Source organism: Eurosta solidaginis, chromosome 4 (assembly GCF_040869045.1).
Source record: "Eurosta solidaginis isolate ZX-2024a chromosome 4, ASM4086904v1, whole genome shotgun sequence".
Taxonomy (NCBI): Eukaryota; Metazoa; Arthropoda; class Insecta; order Diptera; family Tephritidae; genus Eurosta; species Eurosta solidaginis.
Window position 1 is genome coordinate 159,800,179 of NC_090322.1, and position 27,025 is coordinate 159,827,203.

Consider the following 27,025-nt stretch of genomic DNA (forward strand, 5'->3'; position numbering starts at 1 on the left):
TCAAACTTCGCTGTATTGATGGTATGCGTATATATAAAGCTGTTTCCCCCACACTCCTGTTGAAGATCTGATCAAATTCATTAGGCTTTATGTCTGTTGCATTCGCGCCTTGGCAGCCACACGACTGTTGACGGATATATGTCAATTTGAGACTGTGAAGGATTTCATCTATTTGGGAACCATCATTAGCAGCAAAAACGATCTCAGCTTAAAAATCAAACGAAGAATAACTCTTACCAATAAGTGCTATTTTAGACTGAGTAGGCAATTGAAAAGTTAAGTCCTCTTTGGACGAACAAAAGTCGTCGATGGTATCGAGAGAAGATGAGATAGCTCTTGGAGTGCCACGAAACAAGATCTCTGTAAAGGCAAAGCTACCATTACCAACCTACTTGAATTCACAACTTATGTTTTTGATGGATTTAGAGAAAATTTTCACACAGATATTATTTACACTGATTTCAGTAAAGCATTTGATAAAGTTTCCCACTCCTTGCTTATCACAAGCTCGATCGACTTGACTTCCAACCTGGTCTCACCCTGTGGATATCTTCGTGTCTCTGCGGTAGAACGCAACAAGTAACTTTTAAAAATAAACACAATCAAATATTCCAAAATTTTAATGTATGCTGATAATGCTAAACTTTTTAGGTCCTATGCGTCTATTGAAGCACGTCCCTTGCTTCAAGCGGATTTAAACTGCTTAGTTGCTTGGCGCAATGCGAATTCAATGCCGCTCAACTTAAATAAAGGTAAATGCATGTGCCTGCCTCGCCAGCAGCCTCTTACATAATTAATAATTTTGTATCTTGTATCAGTAAATTATTTTGTTGACTTGGGAGTTACGACGGATGCTAAACTTAGTTTCAACCTTCATATTATGACTGCTGTCAATAAGGCTAGCGATCTTCGACCATTCGTGAAGCGACGGTCTAAAGAATTTAGTGATCCGAATGTAACCAAAGCCCTTTTTATCACATTAGTTAGACCGATACTAGAAATCGGATCAATAGTCTGGAATCCGCGATATCAAGTTCATGCAGATAGGCTTGAGTCAATGCAGAAGAAATTCTTACTTTTCTCTGCGTATAATCTTCTACCTTATACTAGTCGGTTAAAGCTTATAAATCTTCCAACTCTCGCAAGTCGTATAGATGCTAGGCGTATTATTTATGGCTAAACCACCGAATGGACTAATTTCTAGCCCCTTTCTTTTGAATGAAGTAAACTACAATGTCCCATCGAGTGTCAAGACACTATAAACCTCTTCTTTTGAGGCAGTGTAGAACGAATTTCGAATTAGATGAACCCTTTCGTTGTTTGTGTCATGATTTTAGCTCTCATTCGAATTCATTTGATATAACGGATTCACTTTTTACTATAAAGAAAACTGTCCTTTCCTATCATAACTCGTAGCAAAATAAACAAAATATTTATATAAAATGTTCACTTATTTAACTATGTAGTATCATTAAAAAGAGAGGACTGTAGACTCATGACGGGTATTCTGACTGGACACTGCCTTCTGGCGTCACATGCCTTTAAATTAGGCTTGGTCAGTGATAGCAGATGTAGGAAGTGCGGGTTGGAGGAGGAAATGATCGAGCACGTCCTGTGCTCGTGCCCTGCACTTGCCAGGCTAAGACTCCAGCTATTAGGAGTGATACAGCTGTCAGATCTAGAAGCAGCAAGTGGCTTAAGTACTAGGAAGCTTCTAGTATTTGCCAAGAGGACGGAGTTATTTTATAACATAGGTCCTGGTTTTTGATAGGGTTTTTCAGTTTGGTCGTTAAAACAAACTTCTGGTAACACTACGGACTCAATCAGTCTATGTGAGGTCCTCATGGACAGGCCAGTTCAACCTAACCTAACATAACTATGTAGTATATGTATAATTTCCAACTGTTATATATAATACTCAGCTGATGATTTTTATTCTGTAGCTTAGCAGTTTTAGATCTCGACGCTTAACAAATCTTCGCCTATCAAGAACTCGGCAAAAATAAAATCCGTGCGTCATGCGGGTGCGCCCCTCGTGTAGGTTGGGAGGATATTAATTCGTTGGCTTTATTATTAATATTAAAGATTTATGGTCCTGTCTGTGATGCCGACGGCGATTATAGAAGAAGGTATATTGATGAGCTGTATGAATTGTATGCAGATATGATAAAGCCGTATATAAAAACCCAAAGGCTTCGCTGGATAGGTCAAGTTATGCGAATGCACGAAAATGCTCCGACCAAGAAAGTATTTCAGTCGACACTTCAGTTTGGAAGCAGAGGAAGAGGGAGACTTTCACTGAGTTGGTAGTGGCAGGTGGAGAAAGACTTAACCTCCCTAAATATCCCCACTAACGTTAGTTATCGCGAAACAGGGATAGTTGGCGTGTCTGGTTACGGAGAGGCGATTAAGCCTCAATTAATTATGATGATTTTGTCTGTTTTAAAATGGGGTATAACAACCTTTGTTTTATTGCAACGGCTTATCTAGAACGAGTCCTTTAAAGCCCTGCAGATCTAGATTCCCGTTGAAGCTCGTAATTTTGTTGAGATATTTTAAGGGAAATAAGTTTGATTTAATTCCTCAAATCCCCTCGCCCCCCGCCTTCAACGCACAATTTTACCCTGCCTAGATTATAATAAACTGATGATGTTTGTCATCTCTGTCCTCCACCGAAGCACGTCATCAATTTTACTCATTTAAATACTCACAATGTTGACAAATGAAATGCAAATAATCCAAATTGCAGCCCACATCGTTCCACAACCAATTGCGGCCACCATCTAAAACCACACAATTTTGCTCGCCATTATAGTTGTTCGGTTGATCTTTGCCCCAGGCCGGTTTCTGCACTAATTCACCTGCAAATATTTGTAAAAAAATACAAAACATTTTATACTTTTATAAAAATATATGTATATTTATATATTATACCTTTAGTTTTAGCTTTTACATAACAATGCGATTTATTATGACAAAAAAAAAAAAAAATGCAATAGTACAAGGTCAATAAATGGGGTTTAATGGTCGTTTCGATGCAACTATTTTACATATGAACAAAATTAAATGTTCACACTAACGCTCATGATTGTAAAAGTCTGAATAGTTTATAATAATTATTATATTATTATAATCTCACTTTTAATTATATTTAAAATACCTATTAAAATGCGCTTTGGCACGTCAACAGAGACTTTCGTTTTTCAAAGAACGACTTTTTTCTACTGTTAGCCAAATATGGTTAGGCACTAATAGTCATTGGAGCTTTACGCCGAGCACTTAATCGGCGGCGTAGGGTCCATAGTATACCGGCGGCGGCGACGTACATACTATAGATAACTTGATTTTCTTATTTAAAAAGGTAATATTTAAGAAAGGGTTTCTTTATTTATATATAGATAGATAATTAATTGAGGATCGCACTGCGACCATTGGTCTACTGTGCCCTCATCTTCTTCACAGCGCCTCATCCAAGCCGACATGTATGATGAACCCTAGCAGTTCACCTGGCGTGAGGGATTTAATGTGAGAATGCTCTGGCCACGGTGAGCCCATAAACTTAGCCATGCGTCTTGAGATTGCGTCACATTCCGGGAGGATATGATCCGCCGTCTCCGCTGATCGATCACAAAATCGGCATGTGTTGTTCGATTGTATGTCCAGCTTCTGCATGTGGCTGTTCAGTTATGCCCTGTAAGAATAGCTGTTAGGATTCTTAAGTTATCTTTCGAGAGGCCTATTAATGCCCTATATCGAGTTATGCTATAACCCCCTAACAGTAACTTAGATTGTCTCAGGCCTGAAATATTGCGCCAGTGTTCTTCCCTCTTTTCCCTCTCTTCTACTAAAAAATGCCCCCTAAATTTCTGCGGGCTTACTGGCAGGAACGGCTCGGGGCCGATGGGTGGTGTCGTGGCTGCCTTTCTGGCCAGGCTGTTTGCCTGCTCATTACTCTCAACTCCCCTGTGGCGAGGCACCCAGGCCAACAGTAGTTCGTTGTGTGCTCCTAGTTCATTAAGCTTTTCAGTGCCCTCAAGGAGCAGTGCTGATTTTATTTCGAACGCCGAGATCGCCTTGAGGACGGCCTGACTGCCACTGAGTATGGCGATTGTTTCATTGGAGTATTCGCGCTGAAGGTTTAGGTCAGCGCACTGGCTTATGGCGAATACTTCTGCTTGAAAAATGCTCGGGTATGCTCATAGAGGTATTGGTATGTTGGCTCTGGGTCCAAAGACTCCAGATCCAATCCCCTCTGGAGTCTTCGAGCCATCGGTGTTCCATACTATTTTATGTAACTGCTGAATACTCTCAATTCTGCTTGCCTTCCATGTACCCTTGTCTCCCAAATCTACTATATACCTTTTCTCAAAAACTATCTGCATGAGGATATCATCCCTCGGGAGTTGAGAGATTGGGATCTTCTCTCTCAGTTCCTCCATGCTCCGGGACGATATGACTTTACCTTTGCCCTAGTTCTCCTTGGCGATATTCAGGTGGGTTCGCTTGGCTGACTGCTCTATCGATATGTGCAGCGGGGTTAGATCGAGAATAGCCTCGCGCGCTGTTGTGTGACATTTGCGCATAGCTCCCGTGATGCACACACATGCCAGTCGCTGAAGTTTTGTCAGTGCTTGCCTCGCCGTCGCCCGAGTTGTTCTCGATGTATTATGTAACAGAGCGTTCTCTCGAATTTACCCCTTGAAATTATGACGATTTCGTCAGCATATTCCTTGACATCTTATGCTACTGTCTGATAGCTTTCGCAGGAGTTCATCCACTACTAGGCTCTACAGAAGGGGTGCAGAACACATTCTTGGGGGCAACCCCTCGTTGTATTGACCTTAACTGCACTGTTACCTACATGGGCTTCAGCGATTCTTATAGGCATCTGAATTCCTCTTATATGCAGTGCTATATTTACGCTTTCGTGAGATGTGTTTTCAAAGGCACCCTCGAGGAAAATCGACATGTTGGCCATTTCGAACCTCCCATGGGAACCGGTTCTATATACTGGAGTAACCCGAGGTTTTTTCCAGGACCAGTGGCTGACATTTCAATGACGCTGGTCAATTTTTCGCGAATCGTTCAGAAAATTTCATTCAAGCTGTAGCTCCTTGCGGATGGACTGACCTTCATTCACTTACTCTTGGGAGGCTTCGAACTTAACCATGGTGCTAGGAACTGGTACTGCTGCGTCTGCCGTAAAATAGTACCTATATTTAAAATGGTCCCACTTTTGTCTGTGGAGATGTTCTAGGCTAACTCCTAGTACTCTTCGTCGACGCGAATTCTTTAAATCATTTTCGGAGCTGTTCTTCCCAAAGGAAACTTACGGCAGCTATTGCTGGTCTATTAATAGTCTATATTTTCGTTGCATAGTTTAAACCACTAGAAACGATGCTGGCCTATACTTGAACGTATCAAAGGCTGTCTCAAGATTTCGGCTGTTTTTAGGAGCGTCAGTTTCCCAAGTTGGAACGGTACCCATTCCGAACACCAATCGCTACCGCGCCTCATTGTACTCATACCGTATGCCAGCACAGAACCTATAAGTGAGTGACTTCGAAGTCATTTCTTCTTCGACGTCGATTTCCTAGTAGCTCAAGGTGTAGCTATGAAAGCTTTTTTAACTATGTTTTTATCGCACTAGCTATTTGGCCAAAGATGCATTGCTCGAAATCACAAGATGTCTAAGTGAATATAAGCCGTGTTTTTTTACGTATATACGTCTACGTTTGCGGGTAAAAAAAAACTTATCCTCACTTAGGCAATGTTTAGGAGACCCATCTAGCGGCAGTGGTTAAATAACTAGCTACAGAACATGTTATACCGAAAAGCGGAGACACACACCTCTGTTAGCCATAGTGTATAACCTATAGCAGAAAAGGCGCATAATAGTGGACACATACCATTTGTAGATAGTATATACACATATTTCAGTTGCATCTGAGTATAATGCGTATCGATAGAAGTACTAACTTTCTGTGCAGCAATTTCAGAAGTGTAGATTAAGTGTAACGCTTATCAGTCCATATAAAATTTAAGCGCATACGTATATAGATGTAAAAAAGCACAGCTTGTATTGCGTAACTTATGGGTCACAATCGTATAATCCTCAAAGACTCTACATAATATGTGTTGACCTGGAATATATTCTTATAACTGGGAGTGATGACCAGCCATTGGTGTCCCCTTCGACCGTATCGGACCAATTTTTGACAAGAAGAGTAAACGGGAGACTTAAATGAGTAGTACAGTAACGCAGCAAATGGCATCGCCGCCGATATTTATGACGGCATGTGAAATACGACAAAAAATTGGCGGCGCCGGTAGCTTTTATAGGTGCGTATACCTTTAATAGCAATAAGTCCAAACCAATTCGGTGCGCTTGCCGCCTTGGCCAGTTCCATTTGCATAAAATTAATGTTCATTAAGTACACTTATAGTAGTACGTTTAATTCGATGAGTGTGTTCGTTACAAATATAGCGACTTTTTTTTTATTTTGACGCACACTATATTGGTTTATTAACTGGATTTTTTAAAGTATTGAGTTTAGCTTTTTATTGCATTTCGGGCTTTTGTTTGTGGTCAAACAAGCTGATATGCTGAATATAATTAAGCTCATTATGGTCATCAATATGTACATATATTGTTTCAATGTCACTTTCTTATAAAGGCGCATTTGTAGGTATATAGTATGGTATATACATATTTTAAGCATTAAATGACCATCGCTTATACGCCATACAAATATTTTTCAATTTCCTGTGCTGAAAACCAATCGACTAGGGAAAGTTGTTTACTGTCATTGACCTGATAAATTAATATGCATACCTCTGGGCGTATCTAGCCCCAAATCATCTCTGATTTCATAACTATGTTTTTCTTTGTGTAAACTTCTTAAATATTAAGTGGTTGATGACTCGCCAAAAGGAATTTGTGAGCGCAATTCGAGACGAGGCTTCTTTTATTATTATTTTTAACAACGTTCTTGTTGTTGTAGCAAACTCATCCTTTCTAAGTAGATGATTAACAACGCTTCTATGTAGTCGTTCAAAATGCTTCTAGCATCAGATTTGAGGATTTTATGTGACTCTGTTTTTTCTAATCAATCTGATTTGAATTGAGCTTTGCTATGGAACGATGCTCCGTTGTTGTTGTTGTTGTTGTTGTACCATTAACTAGTACGGCTGCCGCGAGAATGTTTTTCTTCACAACTCTGATCGAATATTAGGTTTAACATATGGTAATTCCTTGAAAGCTTTGTGGAATAGACTTGGTCGAGAAAAGTGCTAAGTTTAAACAGTGAACGCTTTTTGGGATATCTATTTATTTTGAATATTGGCTCATCATAGAAGGGCTCGTACACGTATCGTGGTAGTGCAGTCATCGCATAGCAAACTAGGGTCATTTCCTATGGTACGGTCGGGACACATGGAAATAGAACAACAAAAGATTTAGAACACCACTATGTATTAAAGTGAATTCACTCTGATAATTTTTGGTCAAATAAATTAGTAGAAAGGTTTCCGTATGATATGATTCTCCTGGGATAGGCTTCTTTCTTGGGATTATAGCTGTACTATCTTTGCTTGTTTATATTTTCGGTGATTAGAAAGGAGGGCAGTGACAGTTGGTGAATTCCTTAACACCAAGGTGTTTTAACATAGATCTGTCTCTTTACTCTGCACCGCTGGCTTTGATAGCTACTTACAAGGATTTCTCGACTGACCTGTACCAGCAGAGTCACTTTTACGTCTACCCCTCATATCGTTCTTTAGTATTGCTAAAGAGCTATGTACCATATTGATTGCGGTCTTTCGCTAAGGCTGCAGATTTTGTTAAGAATTTCGAGCATTTTTCAGGAGTGGTATGAGCTGGTGAAAGAAGCCGAAGTCAAATCGATAATCTTGTTAAATTATCGTTCTCCTTTTCGAACATTAGACGAAGTCAAGAACAGCAGCGAAATAGTTTATCACCCATATATTCCTTGCCAAATAATTTAAATTTAATGTAGGTGCGGCATTTAGAAATAATAAAGTCGACTTATACATAAATTGAGAGTATTCATAGGTGATCCGCTGAAAGTGTAAGCGAAAAGTCGAACGTTAATGCAATTAATTAGTACTTAGCTGGCGATTGTGAATCTTGCGAACAGACGTATTTTCCTATCAGCTGTGTGTAGATTTTACACTTACTGTGCTGATTGAGGTGTTACTTGTTTTTTTGCTGCAAGATCCTGTCCCCAATTATCAGCAGATGTATAGATACAGATGTCATGGTGTGCCTTAAGACTTGTTTTAATATCGTCCCGGAAAAAATACAAATGGCGTTACGATAACCACTCGAGATACAGCCTAAAGAGGGTATCTAAGTATTTATTTGTTAATTCAAGGTCAACATATAAAATTTTTTTGGTACTTTAATGAGTTAGAAATACGAGACTGCCCCTTTTACTATTTGAAAATAGGATAAATCCTAGCCTTGTCATTGTATTTTTTATATCAAACAGAACATCAGCGGTTGAAGAAACTTTTTCATAACCAATAGAATAACAGATCTAAGCAGATGAGAAGGCGGCCGGAGTATTCGAAAGACAATATTGAGTGAGTCCCTTTGATGCAGTTATCTCGAAACCACTAAAACGAATTTATCAGATTCATCTGGTAACTTATACTATGTACAAACACACACCAAATTGGCAATTTATACCATTTGGGCAATTAATTACCCAATTTATCATATAATAAATTGTAATAATAAACTGCCAATTTAAAAAAAAAAACTGCAAATGCAACCTTGTAAATTGTATTTATTGAGTAGATTTAAACGTAAATTTTACGACAAAACCCAAATATCAAAGTAACAAAACGACAAATAAAAATAAAATAAATCATATTTTGAAATTTTAAAGGCCAACCGTGAATCCAAACTCGATTCTATGGCTTTAAATACCAACACACGTTTAGAATTTTCCATATTTTTAAAATTATTATTTTTTTTTTCACAAACAGATTCTAAATTCAAAACGCCACCAGCTATTATGTAAGCTAAATTGAGTTGTATGACCACCACTCAATTTAAATTGAAATTGCCTCAATTTATTTTTCTGTTTGTACATAGTATTAGGCGTTAAATGGGAGATAAAACAGTTGAATTGAATATAATGAAATGTAGTAATGAATATACTAAGTAATGGTAATTGACCAATTACAATTATTTGGTAATTAAGAAATTTAATTGTCAAGTACAATTACTGTTTACTGGTATTTGGTAATGAACACATCTTTTTTCAATTCATGACCAATTATTTCAATTAGGTTAGGTTAGGCTGAGAGGGCGTGCGTGAGTATTACCCATACTTCCACTCGGAGACATTTTGGACCATTGTGAGTGACCTCAGTAAGTACAGGGTGGCGGTAAACTCGTTTAGCCCCAATAACTCCTAGTGGTCCTCAACGAACCACTTGCTTTCCCTGATGAACCCAAGAAGAAGCGAGACGTCCCCGTTCCCAACCTCTGTCAGGCTGTCGAAGAAGCATGAGCCCAGAAATCTGAGCCTTCTTATTTGAAGTGCCGGACATCGGCGGAGAAAGTGGTAGTTCGACTCCTCTTCCTCCTCATCCTGGCAGCTTCTGCAGAGGAGCTTGTTGGTATTCGCCACCGTCGGGGCATTGGTGCGATAGCACAATGACCTGTGATGACACCGTAATTACCCTCACCGCAGATTTGTTCAGTTTGAGAAGGAAGCTGGTGCCTTTCCTATCCAAGCATGGCCATAAGGATCTTGAGACTTCGCAGTCAACCCTATTGGTCCATAGCAAGTCGTTGCCCTGTTCTCATATTCGTCGATTCTCAGCAGCGGTCGGACGGAGCTGTCCACCTCACTTATGTCTAAGTCGAAACCTTTATTATTTCAACTGCTTTCAATTCTTTTCAAATATTTGTTAATTCGGATGATTTTGAGATGCGGAAATCAGAGAATAATATTTCCGTTCAATAAAATAATTACGTTGACTTCTAAAATGGTTTGAAAAGTTGCATATTTTACTCTATCTTCTTACTTTAAAAATAACATTTTTTAATGAATTTAAAACCTTGTTTTTTGTTGCCTTACGGATACACACTATGTAACTATTGAGAATTGAACACCCTAAATACACGGACATTTATTTTAAAAAATCCAATAGTTCGCGTACTGAAAGTTCTCCCAAAGACGAACGTCAAAGCAAACTTCCATTACTTAAATGCACCTTCACTTGGATGAAAGACACTTTTTGGACTATTAGGAGGTGACACCCTCGATTTTCACGCTTTTTTACAGTTATCATCAAATTTGCGCTTATATATGTATATATGTAATTAATATTATCTAAGACTGTGTCCACTCTCAGCTTTAAGCAATTAAATTGCACGAAACCGTTAAATTTGGCAACCTCGCGATAATCCCAACGCGACCTATTGTGGTACCGAGAGTCTCTGAATACATTTTTTTAATACAATAAAGGTGGCGGCCACCGTGGTGTGATGGTAGCGTGCTCCGCCTGCCACACCGTATGCCCTGGGTTCACACCCCGGGCAAAGCAACATCAAAATTTTAGAAATAAGGTTTTTCAATTAGAAGAAAATTTTTCTAAGCGGATGAAAACTCATTTGACGGTATAAAACAAGTAGGTCGCGTCCGGCCAATTTGCAGGAAAAATTAGAAAGTAGCCCGACCGCAAATTGTGGGAGAATCTCGGCCTAAATCTTCTCGGATGTACATCGGTCCACGTATTTATTTATTCGGAAAAAACACGGCTGCTATTTAAAAAAAAATATATCTAAGTTTGTAATATGGTGTGTTGTTTTCTCTCATAAACATTTGACAAAAGTTAAATAATTGAAAGTAGTTGAAATAAAATATACTTTTATTTGTTAGTTGGTAATTAGTGATTTCAATTACTTAGTTTTGGTAATGGTAATTGTACTTAGTTCCACCAACGCCAATCCTCACCGTTCGCTGATAATGTAATTATTTATTTTTTTATTATATAATTATTAACTTATTGTTTACAGATATAACCCTGCAAAAAATTGTGCGATTAATCCCTAAGGAGAGCGGTCTGCGATTGATCTCCTTTGTCCACATTGGGGTATAATTGATCCCCATCCCCTCTACTCCCTTTTGCGTATATTTGGCATCAGTCAGTTTGAAATTTAGGTAACCAATTGAAAAAAAACAGCAACGAAATGAATAAAATAAAAAGATTAAATGTGATTGAATAGCATTATTTTAGAAAAATGCGGAGCTCTATACCGAACCTAAAATTCTAGAACCATATGTTCCATTATTGTAATATTTGTATTGTTTTTATTATTCTACATTACCTTTACGAAAAAAAATTAAGAATATTGTATTAGAGCTTAAAAAAATTGTAAAATCCGTAAAAAATTCCGTACGGGTAGAAAGAGGACTTGTCCTACAGTACCCATAGGCGAACAAAAGATAATTTTAAATCGGAACCATGTTACAAACTGTCCAAATATTTAAAAACGATATTGAAAGATACTCTGGAGCTAAGGAACGAATATGCAATAGCTAACACAACAGAAATAATAGAGAGACTTGAGACCGTAGAGCTAACAAGGAACAGCAAATTGGTATCTTTTGACATAAAAGATTTATACCCATGTATGTATACCACTATCGGATACTTTGGACATAGTTATCTCAACAATAGTTCATAATGCAAAAAACAAAGTGAAAAGTATGCAACTCTCAAATACGCTAAGAACCACTTTACGTCAAAGCTATTTTCAATTCAACAATAAAATATATAGACAAACAAACGGTCATGGAATGGGAAGCCCCACATCAGCAATTCTTATGGAAGTGTTCATGCAAAATCTGGAAGAAAAGTACATACAGGAGATGAAGTCCAAATTAGGCGTGTCATTTTATGCTAGATACGTGCATGACATAATATGCATTTTAACTACTAATAACGAAGATCTTGTACTGGAGTACCTCAACAAGCAGCACCGAAATATAAAATTTACAATGGAAACCGAAAAAGACGGAGGAATCAACTATCTAGAACTCACGATAAATATTGATAAAGAAGCCAATAGATTTAACTATGACACATATAAAAGCCAACGGCCACCGACATAATAATACACAGTACCTCAAATCACCCCCAACAGCATAAAAATGCAGCATTAAGGCACTTGGTATATAGACTTGAACACCTCTTACACAAGAGGCATATAAGAGAGAACTTGAGGTCATATATAATATCGCTGCAAACAACGGATATAAAAAATCACTAGTAGATATGGACAGAAGGACAAATGGAGAACCAAAAAGAAATAATGAAAAGGAAAATAATAGCTGGACGACTATGACATATACTGGAAACGCACAATATAAATTGGCATACTTCTTTAAAAAATACAACATTACCACAACATTCAAAACATCGAACAATCTAGGGCGAAAACTAAGAACTAACACTAACTCAGAGGATCCGTTTAGCAGACATGGCGTATACAAGCTTACCTGCGGATGCCAGCATAGTTACATAGGGCAAACAGGACGGCAAATAAGAACGAGGTTCAGAGAACATATTAGAGATTACAACAAAAAAATATGGAATCCAAACATTATACCCGAGTCTAACTTCGCGAATCACATGGTCGAGAATGAATGTTCCCCAGCAAACATCAATAAAACAGTTAGGGTTCTTCACATACAAGCAAACAGCCGACGTCTCAACGTACTCGAAAACATGGAAATCTACAAACAGAAAACATTCGATGGTAGAATAATAAACGAACAGATACACACAATTTCTGACACAATATTCGAGCCTTTAAAACTTGTTTACAAGAAACAAAGTAATCACACTGGTGCAACAGACAAACACACAACAACAAATAAACACAAAACAATTAACACACCAAAACAACAAATCCACAAAGAAGGTCAAACGACTAAAATCACGGATTTTTACCTACCCCAGTCAGCCACACAAATCGATTGGTAAACCACCCTCGGTTCCGAATGAACACGCAGCACATACACATAACTAAATATACACAAGCATCAATTTTGACAATACCTGCTCACGTACCTACGAACTACAAATACAGGACAAACGACAACAACAGATCAAAACGAAAATAGACACTGATGATGGCACAACGCCGAAACCGGTTTGTCTCAAAAACAAATTTGACAAGGGATGACGGAAAATCGTTCCAATATACATCACCACTCCAACCCCTATAAAGAGATCAGAACTGGCTATAGTCGCATACTCCTTTGCGATTCATCCCGGACTCAGCCTAGACTGATCGCATTTTTTGCAGGGAAGTCTCACGACTACAAAGTGTCATGAAATTTTGAATTCGAATATAAATATATTTCGTGTGCTACGTATTTGTTGACATCTGTGAGTAACGGTTAACTTAATAACTGTAGCCCATAAAAGAAGTTTTTGGCAATGTAAATTTAAATAAATTAATTTGATTTGACATTTACGATCGACATACCGTTAACCCATTTCCAAGTGCGTGAAGTAATCCCTGGCTCTTTCTGTGCGCCAATCCACACCAACTGAGTCTTCAACTCAGATTTGCGACGTTCTAGTTCAGCGAGAATATAGTCATTGGCAGCACCACGAAAATCGTGCACCAAATTGCCACCTAAAACGAAAATGCAAAAAATATGAAAAACATGAAAAAATCACACGAAGTAACAAAGAAAGAGATTTTTTTTAAATACAAAAAAAATCATGCGAAATGGAAATGTAAATATACATGTGTGCAAATAAATGACTAAGTAAATTTACATAATTAATTTTTATTTTAATTTTTATGCAAACAAATAAACTTTAGCTCACGCACACTTACCCGTTGATTTGCACATTTGTTGTGCCTTCTCGAAATTCTCACCCTTGGTCACGTGGAATTCGTAACATGTTTTCGAGAATGTTGTTAATACTGTTTCCACACTCAGATTGGGGCTAAGACAACGATCCACTGAGAATTCATCATTTGTAAAGACTTCAACTTCACATAAACTCAAGCTACCCTCCACACCCACCAATTGTATGGCTACATATTGACCAACGAGCGGACGTGCACAGGAAAACGTTTTTGTGATGCCTTCCTCCACCGTGCCCGGATACCAAGCACACAATGGATTACGTTGTAAATCAACGCTGCTATTACCAACACGAATCTCTAAGTCTTGCAGCGGCTGATGACCACAACAACCACGCGTTGTGATACGTACAACAAACACGGCTTGTGGAGATAACAAATCGACGCGCCACCATGGTGAAGGTTCTTTTTGTGTTTCGGAGCATTGTTGGCCATCGGGGTTCTAGAGGTAAAGAAAATGGAATATAAGAAATGTGTGCAAAATGGATTTGTTTTAGTAAGTAAATCGGAATGTTAGCTATAACTTTTTTGTTTGTCGGGATCCAAGTAGCGTTTGTTTCACAGACAGGTAAATTTTTTTCTTTCTAAAATAAAGATAGGATACTAAATACCCGAGCCGTAGTAGCACACGTGGCGCCGCTTTGATCCACTTTTTCCTGGAACCAAACTGATGCTGTGTTTAAAAGGGCTATACCTAATTCTGTCAATGAGCCTGCTCATATGTTTTGTGGAACACTTAATAACTGCCTGAAGTTCCCATAGTATATAACTACCCATAGTTTGAAACTTGGGGTGTGCTAGAGCTGAACGTTCGCACAGATAGTACATGAATGCTTTTTTTCTATTCTTTTAGCCGCAGCGTCTGCTGAGCAGCCCAAATGATCAATGTCTCATGGTTATCGCAGTGCTAGACGGTTTTCTGTTCTCTTACTATGGTAAATTGGCCTAGTTTGCTTGATTATGTCGCAGGTGTACAAGGAGTACCAGCTGGAGATCGCTATCATCTGGAAACTTCTAGGAATTTTACTTACGACTACCATACCATTCAAAGTGCCTCTGTCTTTGCAAGTTCATCTGCTTTAAACGAAGTGAGGGGGGATTTAGGCGTCATGAGTGCCGATTGGCTATCTGAGGACGGACTGACAGCGAGAACTTAAGTTGCTCAGAGAAAACATCAGCCCCACGCCGCATTCAGTTTTGTGCTCGTAATTAAAAATGAGATTGCATGCTTATTATCCACTCCGCCCGCCTCCAGTCCTAACTTGAAGAGAATTTGACACATGTCAAAACTTAGTGATTGCATGCGATAACCTTATGACGGATCCACATCAGGGAGACTTCTGAGGATACGACTGTGGCCATATTGCCTCGGTCAGAGTCACTAAGTCTTTCGGTTGAACAATTGACATTCAACATATAGTTGGTTTATGAGTCTTATTTTTTTATTTACCGACAGCTACTGACTCCGTATTCTACTCATGATCACTTCCATAATAATATACGGCAGTGTTTCGAAATTTTCATATACAAGTATGATAGTTTTCGACCGTTCAAACTAAGCTCGGGTTACGTGGTAAAGTTTTCCAAGCCTCCGAAGGAGGAGTAACCAATTCATCACTTTATTCATCATTGTCCAAGTCAGACAAATCGAGTCTAGATTACTGAGATACATTTTTCACAAAGTTTGTCAGATGTAATGGAAGTTGATACTCCGCTCATTCTCAAATTAAATTTAGTTTGAATTCGGGCTTAGGAACTACCACTTAGAAACGGCTTCCAATGAAAAAGAAAAATAAAACATGACAACTATTCTTACCGCTGACGAACACGAAAAACTCTTTTTAGGCATCAAAGGGAGATACCGAGACGCCTAATAGACTGAACAGCATGAGCGCTATTTAATTCAAGGCAGATATGAGTATAGCCCAAAAGTTTTGCAAACAAATTTGGTAAAAAAGGTTCCTGGGGTCTGTATCCTGTGCTCAAGTCTTCGATCCGAAAACCGCCTCTTAGCCTGAAGCCAAAGTAGCATAGAATTACTGTTTGGAGTATTGTAAAGCCCAAAGTAAAATTTTCTCAAAACACTAAATCCTGGCGGAAAACTCTTCGGCATTGAAAGTATTCCCAACTTCACAAAACACCCACTGTTTGCAGCAAAGTAAATGAGAGACCTCCACTCAGTTGCAACTGACAGTTGCAGGAACAGTTTATCTCCACTGCACGGATGGTCGTTGCCGAAATCAACTGACCGTTATTTTGGTATCGGAGAAAAAGAAAAAAAATTCGGACAGTGGCATCATCACTAGCAGATGCTACAAAATAAAATACTCAATAATTTGTATCTACTGTTCGTGATAGATCTCATCCTGCAGGTGACGTTATTTATGGCTATTAATTCCCCCCGAAGGACGCTAAAATGGCTCGTTAGCCATATATTTAAGAAGAGTGAGAAATCGTTTGTTTTTAACCGGCGCTATTTCCGTTTTTTATTGTCATATATTTGAATGCGCCCCAACGCTTTTGGTAAGTAATTTTTTCATACGCCTTTGGCGAGAGTATCCGTCATTTCGCTCAGTTAAAAGTATCATATCGCACAAAGTAATAACAAATTCATAAGAAATCCCCTATTCCAAATACGCAATGCAGTGGCCCCTAAGCTTAGAATCTCACTGAGTTTTGAGGTAACCATTGTGGACAGAACTCCTTGGACACAGGTAATCCTTATACTGGCCTCAAGGCAGAGGTCTGGTTCACGGATTGATCAAAATTTTAATACGGAAAAACGTGAACTGGCATCTGTGGTCCGAAATCGATACCAATGGCATCTACCCCACTATTTGTTTTTTTTTTTTTTTTTTGGCAAAAACTCATGCTATAGAAGTTTGCGATAGTTTGAGAAGATGCTTATTATCGAGGAGTATTATCATTATCAGAAAACCAGGCAGCGATACTTACCTCGCAGTCTTACATAATTACTTTTTGGCTGGTGGATGAATACATTGGAGTCTTAAAAGATCTGGGAGCTTAAAACAAAGTTTTGGTAGTATGGGTTCCTCATTAATTAAAGCATAGAGGAACTTAGAACTCTCTCTGCGATAGTTATAAAAATTTCGCACACCTAGAGCAAAACAGCGATCAACTCAAAGAATCGCAATTAAAAAAAAAAAAAACAGGAATAACTTACTGCCTCCCCCATATGCGCCAAAAAAGTTCACCTTTTTTACATAGCCTCTTCTCGCTGATTAGTGCAGATATTAGTAAATCGATTATAGCGTTCGGTAGGTGAATTGGGAAGTTCAGATGTACTAATGAATTCGACATTCAACATTTTTGAGTTAGTTTCATTTATCTAAGTGTGAAATATATTGAACTATGAAGATTCGTTCGTCTTGCGAATTCTTCTTCCAATAACTATTATGTAAATGTGTCACTGATTTCACTGTAGTTATGGAGTCTATAATACAGACACACTTTGTGCGTTTTTAAACGGATATATTAAGCCAACGCTGACCCTGTGTAGCGGCCGGCCGATCGGCCGACATGATTTTTGTAATTAAAATTTAAGCAACTGCCCGATAAGCTACAAGCTTGAAACTTGGAGTATAGTTCAAAACCCGATGACAATGCAATAATAAGAAAAAAAGCTCTGATAGGTAGCGCATGGATTGAGATATTCCAAAAAATCGTATTTGTGGTCCGATTTGGCTCATATTTGGAACAAATATTACATACAGTCCGGTAGAAGTGACATCAAAATACTTTGGAGTTCGAGGACTTAGATTGTAACAAATTGTTAGGAAAGAGTCCTTATAATGAGTCCTTATAATGATTAAGGTTACAAACTTGAAAATAAAATAATTAAAAACTAGTAAGGACGGGACCTTTCATGAATGAGGCTGAACAATAATCTTATCCCGTTCGTAATCTCCAAATAATGTATAAGATAAGAAATATATAGTGAACAGATGTACATATCTAAACGATTTTTAAAATAAATATAAAATAAAAAATGGCAAAAAACCCCCTTATCTGAACGATCGGTTGTATGGGATATATATTATATATAGCTCTGATCGAAATAATTTTTTCAGAAAATCTTCTATGATTTATTAAAATATATATCACCGAGTTTCACGATTATATTTTTAAATTAAGGGAGAAATTGCCAAAAATATTTCTATCTGAACGATCGGTTGTATGGGATATATATTATATATAGCTCCAATCGAAATGATTTTTTCATGAAATCTTCTATGATATATTAGAATAAATATCACCAAGTTTAACGTTTTTATACGGGAAATTAAGGGGGAAATTGCCAAAAATCTTTCTATCTGAACGATCGGTTGTATGGGATATATACTATATATAGCTCCGATCAAAGTGATTTTTTCAGGATATCTTCTATGATACATTAGAATATATATCACCCAGTTTCACGTTTATACTTTCTAAATTGCGGCAGGAATGACCAAAATCATCTTATCTGAACGATCGGTTGTATGGGAGATATATGTTATAGTGGTCCGATCCTTCCGGATCCGACAAATGTCTAATATAATAGAAAAATACATCCTTGTGCCAAATTTCATTGAGATATCTCAAAATTTGAGGGACTAGTTTGCGTTCAAACAGACAGACGGACGGATAGACGGACATGGCTATATCAACTCAGTTCGTCGCCCTGATCAATTCGGTATGCTTAATGGTGAGTCTATCTTCTATATTTCTCAACGTTACAAACATCGGACCAAAGTTAATATACCATTTCATGTTCATGAAAGGTATAAAAAAGCACTGGGCGCGTGAAATTTCTAAAAATGTCAGGCATAGCATAACCTGATTAAGGTTCAGTTGGTCTTACTTATGACTATCAATAGAAATTTGACACGTCCAACGCTTTTATTTAATTGTCTGATCAACGCCCTAGATTGATGAGGAGTGTGATGACTAGTACCTAGGACATACCTAATTATTTTCTAGCTTTTAGTATTATTATTACTTAATGAAATTATTGTTTTCAATAAAACCGTTTAACTTAAAAATTGTTTTTAAATTATTTTATTAGTTATTAATTCCCTATGTGATGCTTATTAATGAGTTCTGTCCAAAAAAATATTCAGCATATACCAATTCCATTTATACATTTATATTAAGTTAGTATATTATCCCCATTATAGTTAACGAACTCTTTGTTTACAAACACTATGCTGTTTAGTACTCATATTATCATAAAAAGAGTATACATATAGTTATTTACCTTATTCCCTGGTTTTCCATCATTTGCATAATTTGCTGGTCCCGAACGCGTATATGAACTCTGATTGACTGGTTTGCGATAGGCTACATTTGTACCACAAAATGGCAATTCACGCTCCCAACCAGTAAACGGATCACATTTGATCGTTGGTGGCCCAAAGAGCTCATAACCTGAATCACATTCATATTTGGCTTCTATAAATCCTCGATCACCGGCGATGGTCTGTACTTTGGCGTTAAGTGGCACGGCAGGTTGACCGCAAACTACAATGGGGGAGGGAAATATAGAAAATATTAGTAACAACTTAAATACATATTTAACAAACTAAACTTAAGATGGGAAAGTCACCAATTGAAATGTTAACGTCCAATTAGGCGCGAGGTTTAGGAAAAGTTTCAATCAGTAATCAAACAATAAAAATTATGTCGCATGGTTCGCTATTTCTGGTCTTCTACAAATTATATGGTTGGATGTATATTAACCTGGGTCTATTTGTATGGACGACAGTTAACCTATATCGCGCCATCGATTTTTCGATAGGATTTGGGCTCAGGAAAAAAAAGTTCCACTACGCATACCCAAAAAAATAATTTTTGAGCCTGCAAAAAAAATCGATTTTTCGACCAAAATTCTTCTAAATCTCCATAAAAGATTTTTTTTTTTCAAAAAACTGCATTTACCAATATTGCATTTGGCAATTGACACAAAACAAATACATAAAAAATTATTTGGAGCCTTGAAAATGAAAAAATGTATAAAAAATCGAAAAAATCGTGGAAATTTTGCAGGCTCAAAAATAATTGTTTGGGTATGCGTAGTGGAACTTTTTTTCCTGAGCCCAAATCCTGCCGAAAAATCGATGGCGCGATATAGGTTAATAAATCGACCCAGTCTAATGTATATACTAGAAACAAGTAAATATAAAATCGCTAGCAAAACACCAGTCTGATTTATTATTCTAAACAAACAATCGTCAACTAATTGTGCTAAATTTGTCAAATAACGCTAAATGAAAAAACACGATTGAATGGTTGATTGCCAATTAGTTTTCTCCTTCATATATACATAATAAGTTTCGTTTATTTTGAAAATGGCGTAAGTCCATTTATTTGAATTCATGATATTAAGGTTCTGAGTTTAATACTTTAAAAATCCTGACGTATCATATGAAGAAAATGGAAGAAAAGGACCGGAAAGGAAAGAATAGGAAGCAAAGGAAAGGAAAGGAAAGGAAAGAATGGAAGTTCTGTGTTTATTGTTGTGACAGGCCAGAGACAATATTGGGGACGCGTTGTATAAAAGCGGCCGGCCAGCTGCTGTTAGGTTGGTTATGTCTGTATATTTATCTTTGCCCCAATTGCTGCCGGCAAGAGACTTGATATTACGGCTCTGGTCATGGGTACTATTGCGGCTGCATTCTCGGCAAAATGTAGATCCTGATCAAATATCGCACCCAGTATTTTTGGATTTAAGATAGTCGGTAGCGTGATGCCATCGACGTGGATGTGCAATATGGTCGATATAGGCATTGTGTACGTTATAAATAAGGTCGCCGACAGTCGGTGACAGTGTTTGATTTCGCGACGTGAAAAACTTGAAAAACTAAGGTGATAATCTTTGATTTTATAGCAAAACTCATCGATGGAAGGGCTGGGAGGTGTTGCTATTAAAGTTCAGACATCGGCGTGGGACGCATGGTAACTATTTCTGGTGGCGAAAGGATTATTTACAGACCAGTAAAACCAAACATAACATTAAATACTTTCAGTCTACGGAAAAAGCACCTTGGAATTCTAACAAAAGCAAGAGCTTAAAAACCATATGAGCTGCAATAAAAATCCTCGTCTATTGATTGTGGTAAAGAATAAAAACTATTGACGGTGGTAAAGAATAAAAACTACAAACAGTAGAAAACAAGTTATAAGTAGAAACTTGCAAAGTGCATTGATGGCCTGATGCGCTAACGTCGATCCTTCAATGTGTGGATCGCTGATGATAAACCGTCATGGGATTTGAAATAGTCGGCTATACGGTCTATGACCTTTGTCTTTTTCTAATTTACTTCTTTTCTATGTCTAATAATGTAATATAACTTGTAAAATATACATTTTACAAAAATAACAAACTTGGCCTTGAAGACAACAAATTAATATAAGAAAAGAGTTTTGATTTGTAAACGTTAAACAAAATCTGGTACAGTTCACCGCCTTGTAGTACCTCTTGATTAATTCTTCTCAGTTTTGATGTTAAGTTCCCGAATTGCACCAATGCACAATCGCGCTAAACAGTTATAACGCCACACACTGATTAGCATTTTCTGCTCCGACTTAAATTACAATTTAGTAGATTGTTATATTTATACTCAGTTGAGCAGAGCTCACAGAGTATATTAAGTTTGATTGGATAACGGTTGGTTGTACATATATAAAGGAATCGAGATAGGTATAGACTTCCATATATCAAAATAATCAGGATCGAAAAAAAATTTGATTGAGCCATGTCCGTCCGTCCGTCCGTACGTCCGTCCGTTAACACGATAACTTGAGTAAATTTTGAGGAATCTTGATGAAATTTGGTATGTAGGTTCCTGAGTACTCATCTCAGATCGCTATTTAAAATGAACGATATCGGACTATAACCACGCCCACTTTTTCGATATGGAAATTTCGAAAAACAGAAAAATTGCGATAATTCATTACAAAAGAGAGATAAAGCGACGAAACTTGGTAGATGAGTTGAACTTATGACGCAGAATATAAAATTAGTAAAATTTTGGACAATGGGGGTGGCACCACCCACTTTTAAAAGAAGGTAATTTAAAAGTTTTGCAAGCTGTAATTTGGCAGTCGTTGAAGATATCATGATGAAATTTGACAGGAACTTTACTCTTATTACTATATGTCTGCTTAATAAAAATTAGCAAAAGCGGAGAACGACCACGCCCACTTTTTAAAAAAAATTTTTTTTTAATTCAAATTTTAAAAGAAAAGTTAATATCTTTACAGTATATAAGTAAATTGTGTCAACATTCAACTCCAGTAATGATATGTTGCAACGAAATACAAAAATAAAAGAAAATGTCAAAATTGGCGTGGCTCCGCCCTTTATCATTTAATTTGTCTAGGATACTTTTAATGCCATAAGTCGAACAAAAATTTATCAATCCTTTTGAAATTTGGTAGAGGCTTAGATTCTAGGACGATAACTGCTTTCCGATAACCGTCTGTCCTTCCGCTCGGCCGTTAACACGATAACTTGAGCAAAAATCGATATATCTTTACTAAACTCAGTTCACGTACTTATCTGAACTCACTTTGTATTGGTGTAAAAAATGGCCGAAATCCGACTATGACCACGCCCACTTTTTCGATATCGAAAATTACGAAAAATGAAAAAAATGCCATAATTATATACCAAATATGAAAACAGGGATGAAACATGGTAATTGGATTGGTTTATTGACGCAAAATATAACTTTAGAAAAAAACTTGGTAAAATGGGTGTGACACCTACCATATTAAGTAGAAGAAAATGAAAAAGTTTTGCAGGGCGAATTCAAAAGCCCTTGGAATCTTGGATGGAACACTGTTCGTGGTATTACATATATAAATAAATTAGCGGTACCCGACAGATGATGTTCTGGAACACCCTGGTCCACATTTTGGTCGATATCTCGAAGACGCCTTCACATATAAAACTAAGGGCCACTCCCTTTTAAAACCCTCATTAATACCTTTAATTTGATACCCATATCGTACAAACACATTCTAGAGTCACCCCTGGTCCACGTTTATGGCGATATCTCGAAAAGGCGTCCACATATAGAACTAAGGCCCACGCCCTTTTAAAATACCCATTAACACCTTTAATTTAATACCCATATTGTACAAACGCATTCTAGAGTCACCCCTGGTCCACGTTTATGGCGATATCCCGAAAAGGCGTCCACCCATAGAACTAAGGCCCACTCCCTTTTAAAACACTTATTAACACCTTTCGTTTGATACCCATAGTGTACAAACGCATTCTAGAGCCAACCCTGGTCCACTTTTATAACGATATTCCGAAAAGGCGTCCACCTATAGAACTAAGGCCCACTACCTTTTAAAATACTCATTAACACCTTTCATTTGATACCCATATAGTACAAACAAATTCTAGAGTCACCCCTGGTCCACCTTTATGGCGATATCTCGAAAAGGCGTCCACCTATAGAACTTAGGCCCACTCCCTTTTAAAATTATCATTAACATATTTCATTTGATACTCATATCGTACAAACAAAATCTAGAGTCAGGCCTGGCCCACCTTTATGGCGATATCCCTAAATGGCGTCCGTCTATAGAACTATGGCCCATTTCCTCTTGAAATACTCTTTAATACCTTCCATTTGATACACATGTCATACAAACACATTCCAGGGTTACCCTAGGTTATTTTTACAACATGGTGATTTTCCCTTACTTTTTCTCCACAGCTCTCAACTGAGTATGTAATGTTCGGTTACACCCGAACTTAGCCTTCCTTACTTGTTTTTTCTTAATTTGTTCACATCAGGTTATTGAACCATCATGAAATTTTTTCCATAAGTATTTTTTATTTTTGCGCTTCAGTTTATCATCAGCCAAATCTGATGCCCATTATTGTTGTAACAAAAGCCGGTTGACTTTTGCTTCCCACAGTTGAAATACTTTGAGCTCGTGTATAGCATCAACAGGCACCTACGTTTTTGTAAAGATATGCCTATGTATGTGTGAGTAAGTAAGCTCTTTGTTTTTGCAACGCAATACCGTCAATATATTGATGGTTTCACTTCAACAGCTGCAACTGATCTGTGGCTCAAGTGCTGCGTCAAAGTTTAGTCTGCGCATGCGTGTGGGCCGCAATATAGTGCAATCATTTCAAGAGGGCGTAACAAGTGTACGCACTATTAATTTTTTTTAACCATTTTTGTAAGAGTAATTGTCATAACTCTATGAATCAAAAGCGAAGAACCGGTATACGTATCCATTTTAGTCTAATGAAGTGATGCGGAAAGGTTCATTAATCATAATTAGCAATTAATGAGGTCAAATATTAACCGAGACGGCCCTAATACAAAAGTTGTGCGTTTTTCTCCACAATGCTTCATTAGTTGGGTATAAAAAAAGTTTTGGTTTCTGTGTTTATCTGTGTGAGCTGTAGGTTCCGAAAGTTCAAATTCCTGCTCGAGGAGTTTTAAAAAACAAATATATACAGGTATCTGATGGGTGCCTTTGGCTGGGCCGAACTAGCTTTAATACTAATCAGTATACAAAATTTTGGTATTTATGGTAGCATATACAAATTTTAATAAAATGCCATTTAATAAAGGCTTTCCTATTACCAAATAAGGGTTTGTTGCTCAGGCAGCCACGAAACGCGATGGATAGTAAGAAAAAATGGCAGCCAAAACTTGTGATATTTACTGAAGTGGTCTGGCGAATAAGGGCAGATTTGGCATTGGCTTTGTAGTGGCAGGGAGACTTCGGCGCGAAGTAGTTACAATCGTTCATGCATATAGATGAACGTCTGACCGCTATCTGCATGAAATCAATGAACATTTCATACATCTGCGCCCATACACTAACAGAGAAGAGGGACGTTAAGGCGAAGAACGTATTCTACGGGTGCCTGGAACGCTCATACGAGCGCTGCCCTGTCATGACATAAAAGTCTTGCTTAGGGACTTTGATTCCAGGGCGGAAAACACGGGTATTCTGCCCCAACTGTCCCAAAGTTCAGCTGCCACAAAGGTTGATCCTCTTTCCTGATGCTCGAAACATGGTTATAGACAGTACCATAAAGATATACATCAAGCTACATGGCTGCCCCGATTGAAATATATGTAATTAGATTCGAGGACCTAACACGGACTCGAATTACTATCTTTTCGCAACCGATATGCGCACCCCCTTGCCAGCTATTGATGACGACAATGCCAGAATAACAATATCCAGATCCATAGTTTTGAAATAGAAAAAGACTTCGTTTATTTGGGAACCAATCTTAAGACAACCAACAACGTCAACGTCACGACGATACACAAAGAAGACTTTACTATGAACTGTACGAGCTGTACGCAGACATCAACATAGTCCAGTGAACTAAAACACAGCGGCTACGCGGGGTAGACCATGTTATGCGAATGAAAGTAGGTATTCTTATCGAAACCCGCCTACGGAAACAGAGGAAGAATGCAGCCCACTCCGCTGAAAGGACCTGGTGGAAAACGGCTTTCATTCCCTTAGTCTCACCACTTGGTGCCAGTTACTGCTACGAAAAGGCGACTAGCGGGACTTGTTGGCCGACCAACACCATTTAAGCTTTCAAGCGCCATCATGTTTTTGTTGTTATTGTACCGATAATGACACCATCGTGTTATTTTTGTCTTTTTTGGAAGCTCAACTAACTGTGTTTAGGGGCTGGAATTATAAAATTAAGGGGAAATCCCACCGCAAAACATAACCACGAAAAATATGTAGAAGTTGGGCATATAATAAAACAAGTAAGAAAGGCAAAGTTCGGGTATAACCGAACATTACATACTCAGCTGCCAAATTACAGCTTGCAAAACTTTTAAATTACCTTCTTTTAAAAGTGGGCGCTTCCACACCCGTTCTCCTAAATGTTACTAATTTTCTATTCTGCGTCATAAGGCCAACCCACCTACCAAGTTTCATCGCTTTATCCGTCTTTGGTAATGAATTATCGCTCTTTTTCGGTTTTTTGAAATTTTCGATATCGAAAAAGTGGGCGTGGTTATAGTCCGATTTCGTTCATTTTAAATAGCGATCTGAGAAGATTTCATTAAGGTACTTCAAAATTTACTCAAGTTATTGTTATTGCGATCTGAGAAGATTTCATTAAGATACTTCAAAATTTACTCAAGTTATCATGTTTATGGACAGGCGGATGGACGGACGGACGGACTAAGGAATTTCTTTTTTCGCCCAGATCATTTTGATATTTAGAAGTCTATATCTATCTCAATTAGTTTATGCCATTACGGGGTACCGTTATGCGATCAAAATTAATATGCTCTGTGAGATCTGCTCAGCTGGGTATAAAAATTGTACCACACAATATAATAATTATGTAGTAACGTTGAGTAAACGTAATAAAGGCACAAGGTCAAAGAAAGTGCAACAAACCGGAAAACTTTTGCAAATATTTAAATGGTTTTAAATCATAATAAATAACAGCAAATGGGGTTACGTATGCGTAGTGAATTATGTTACTAAAGTCATAAGGTTTTGTTAACAATTTACTTAATTCAAGCCCACATTTTCATTATTATCAAAATGCACACATACTTATGCATCTACATATAAGTATGCAAAGTAACTACTTATGAGTATGAAAGTGTAAGTATGTAGTTTGAGTTTGAAGACGGTGCTATTTGGCTAATGTATTATGAGTACTGACGCAAGCATGAGTGAATGAGTATATAGCTGAGTGCCGGGAAATGCTAATCACTTTCAGACTTTAAGACCGAATGGAACGTGTGAGTCCCACCAAAACCTAGGAAGAAACTGAAACTGCGAGCTGCTCTCCACAAATTGGATATTAGTTACCTTAGGCATATAGCGTTAAGTTGATATTAGTATGAATGAAATAATGCATGATGAATCTATTTATATAACAAATACCTTACACTTAATCAATTATTGCAAAAGACTTGGTATTATGTAGCTGTCCACAAGCTTATGGTGCTTGTTATTATTTTCCTAATACAACCCATTTCCATAAATATATCTGAAGTAGAAAAACGGGCACGTTTCGGTGCAGCTGTGTCTGGTACAACAATAATT

At 37.6% G+C, this 27,025-nt stretch overlaps 1 protein-coding gene across 4 annotated transcripts in view; it reads right to left on the reverse strand.

Annotated features, from left to right (window-relative positions):
* Positions 1–27,025, reverse strand: part of fw (furrowed) — a 144,022-nt gene that overhangs the window by 11,867 nt on the left and 105,130 nt on the right. For all 4 annotated transcript variants that reach the window (XM_067783531.1, XM_067783534.1, XM_067783535.1 and 1 more), the window contains exons 3-6: positions 19,194–19,456; positions 13,901–14,375; positions 13,541–13,693; positions 2,712–2,861 (exon numbers count right to left, since the gene is read on the reverse strand). In XM_067783531.1, the coding sequence (XP_067639632.1) occupies positions 2,712–2,861; positions 13,541–13,693; positions 13,901–14,375; positions 19,194–19,456 (1,041 nt within the window). The remainder of the gene's footprint in view (positions 1–2,711; positions 2,862–13,540; positions 13,694–13,900; positions 14,376–19,193; positions 19,457–27,025) is intronic.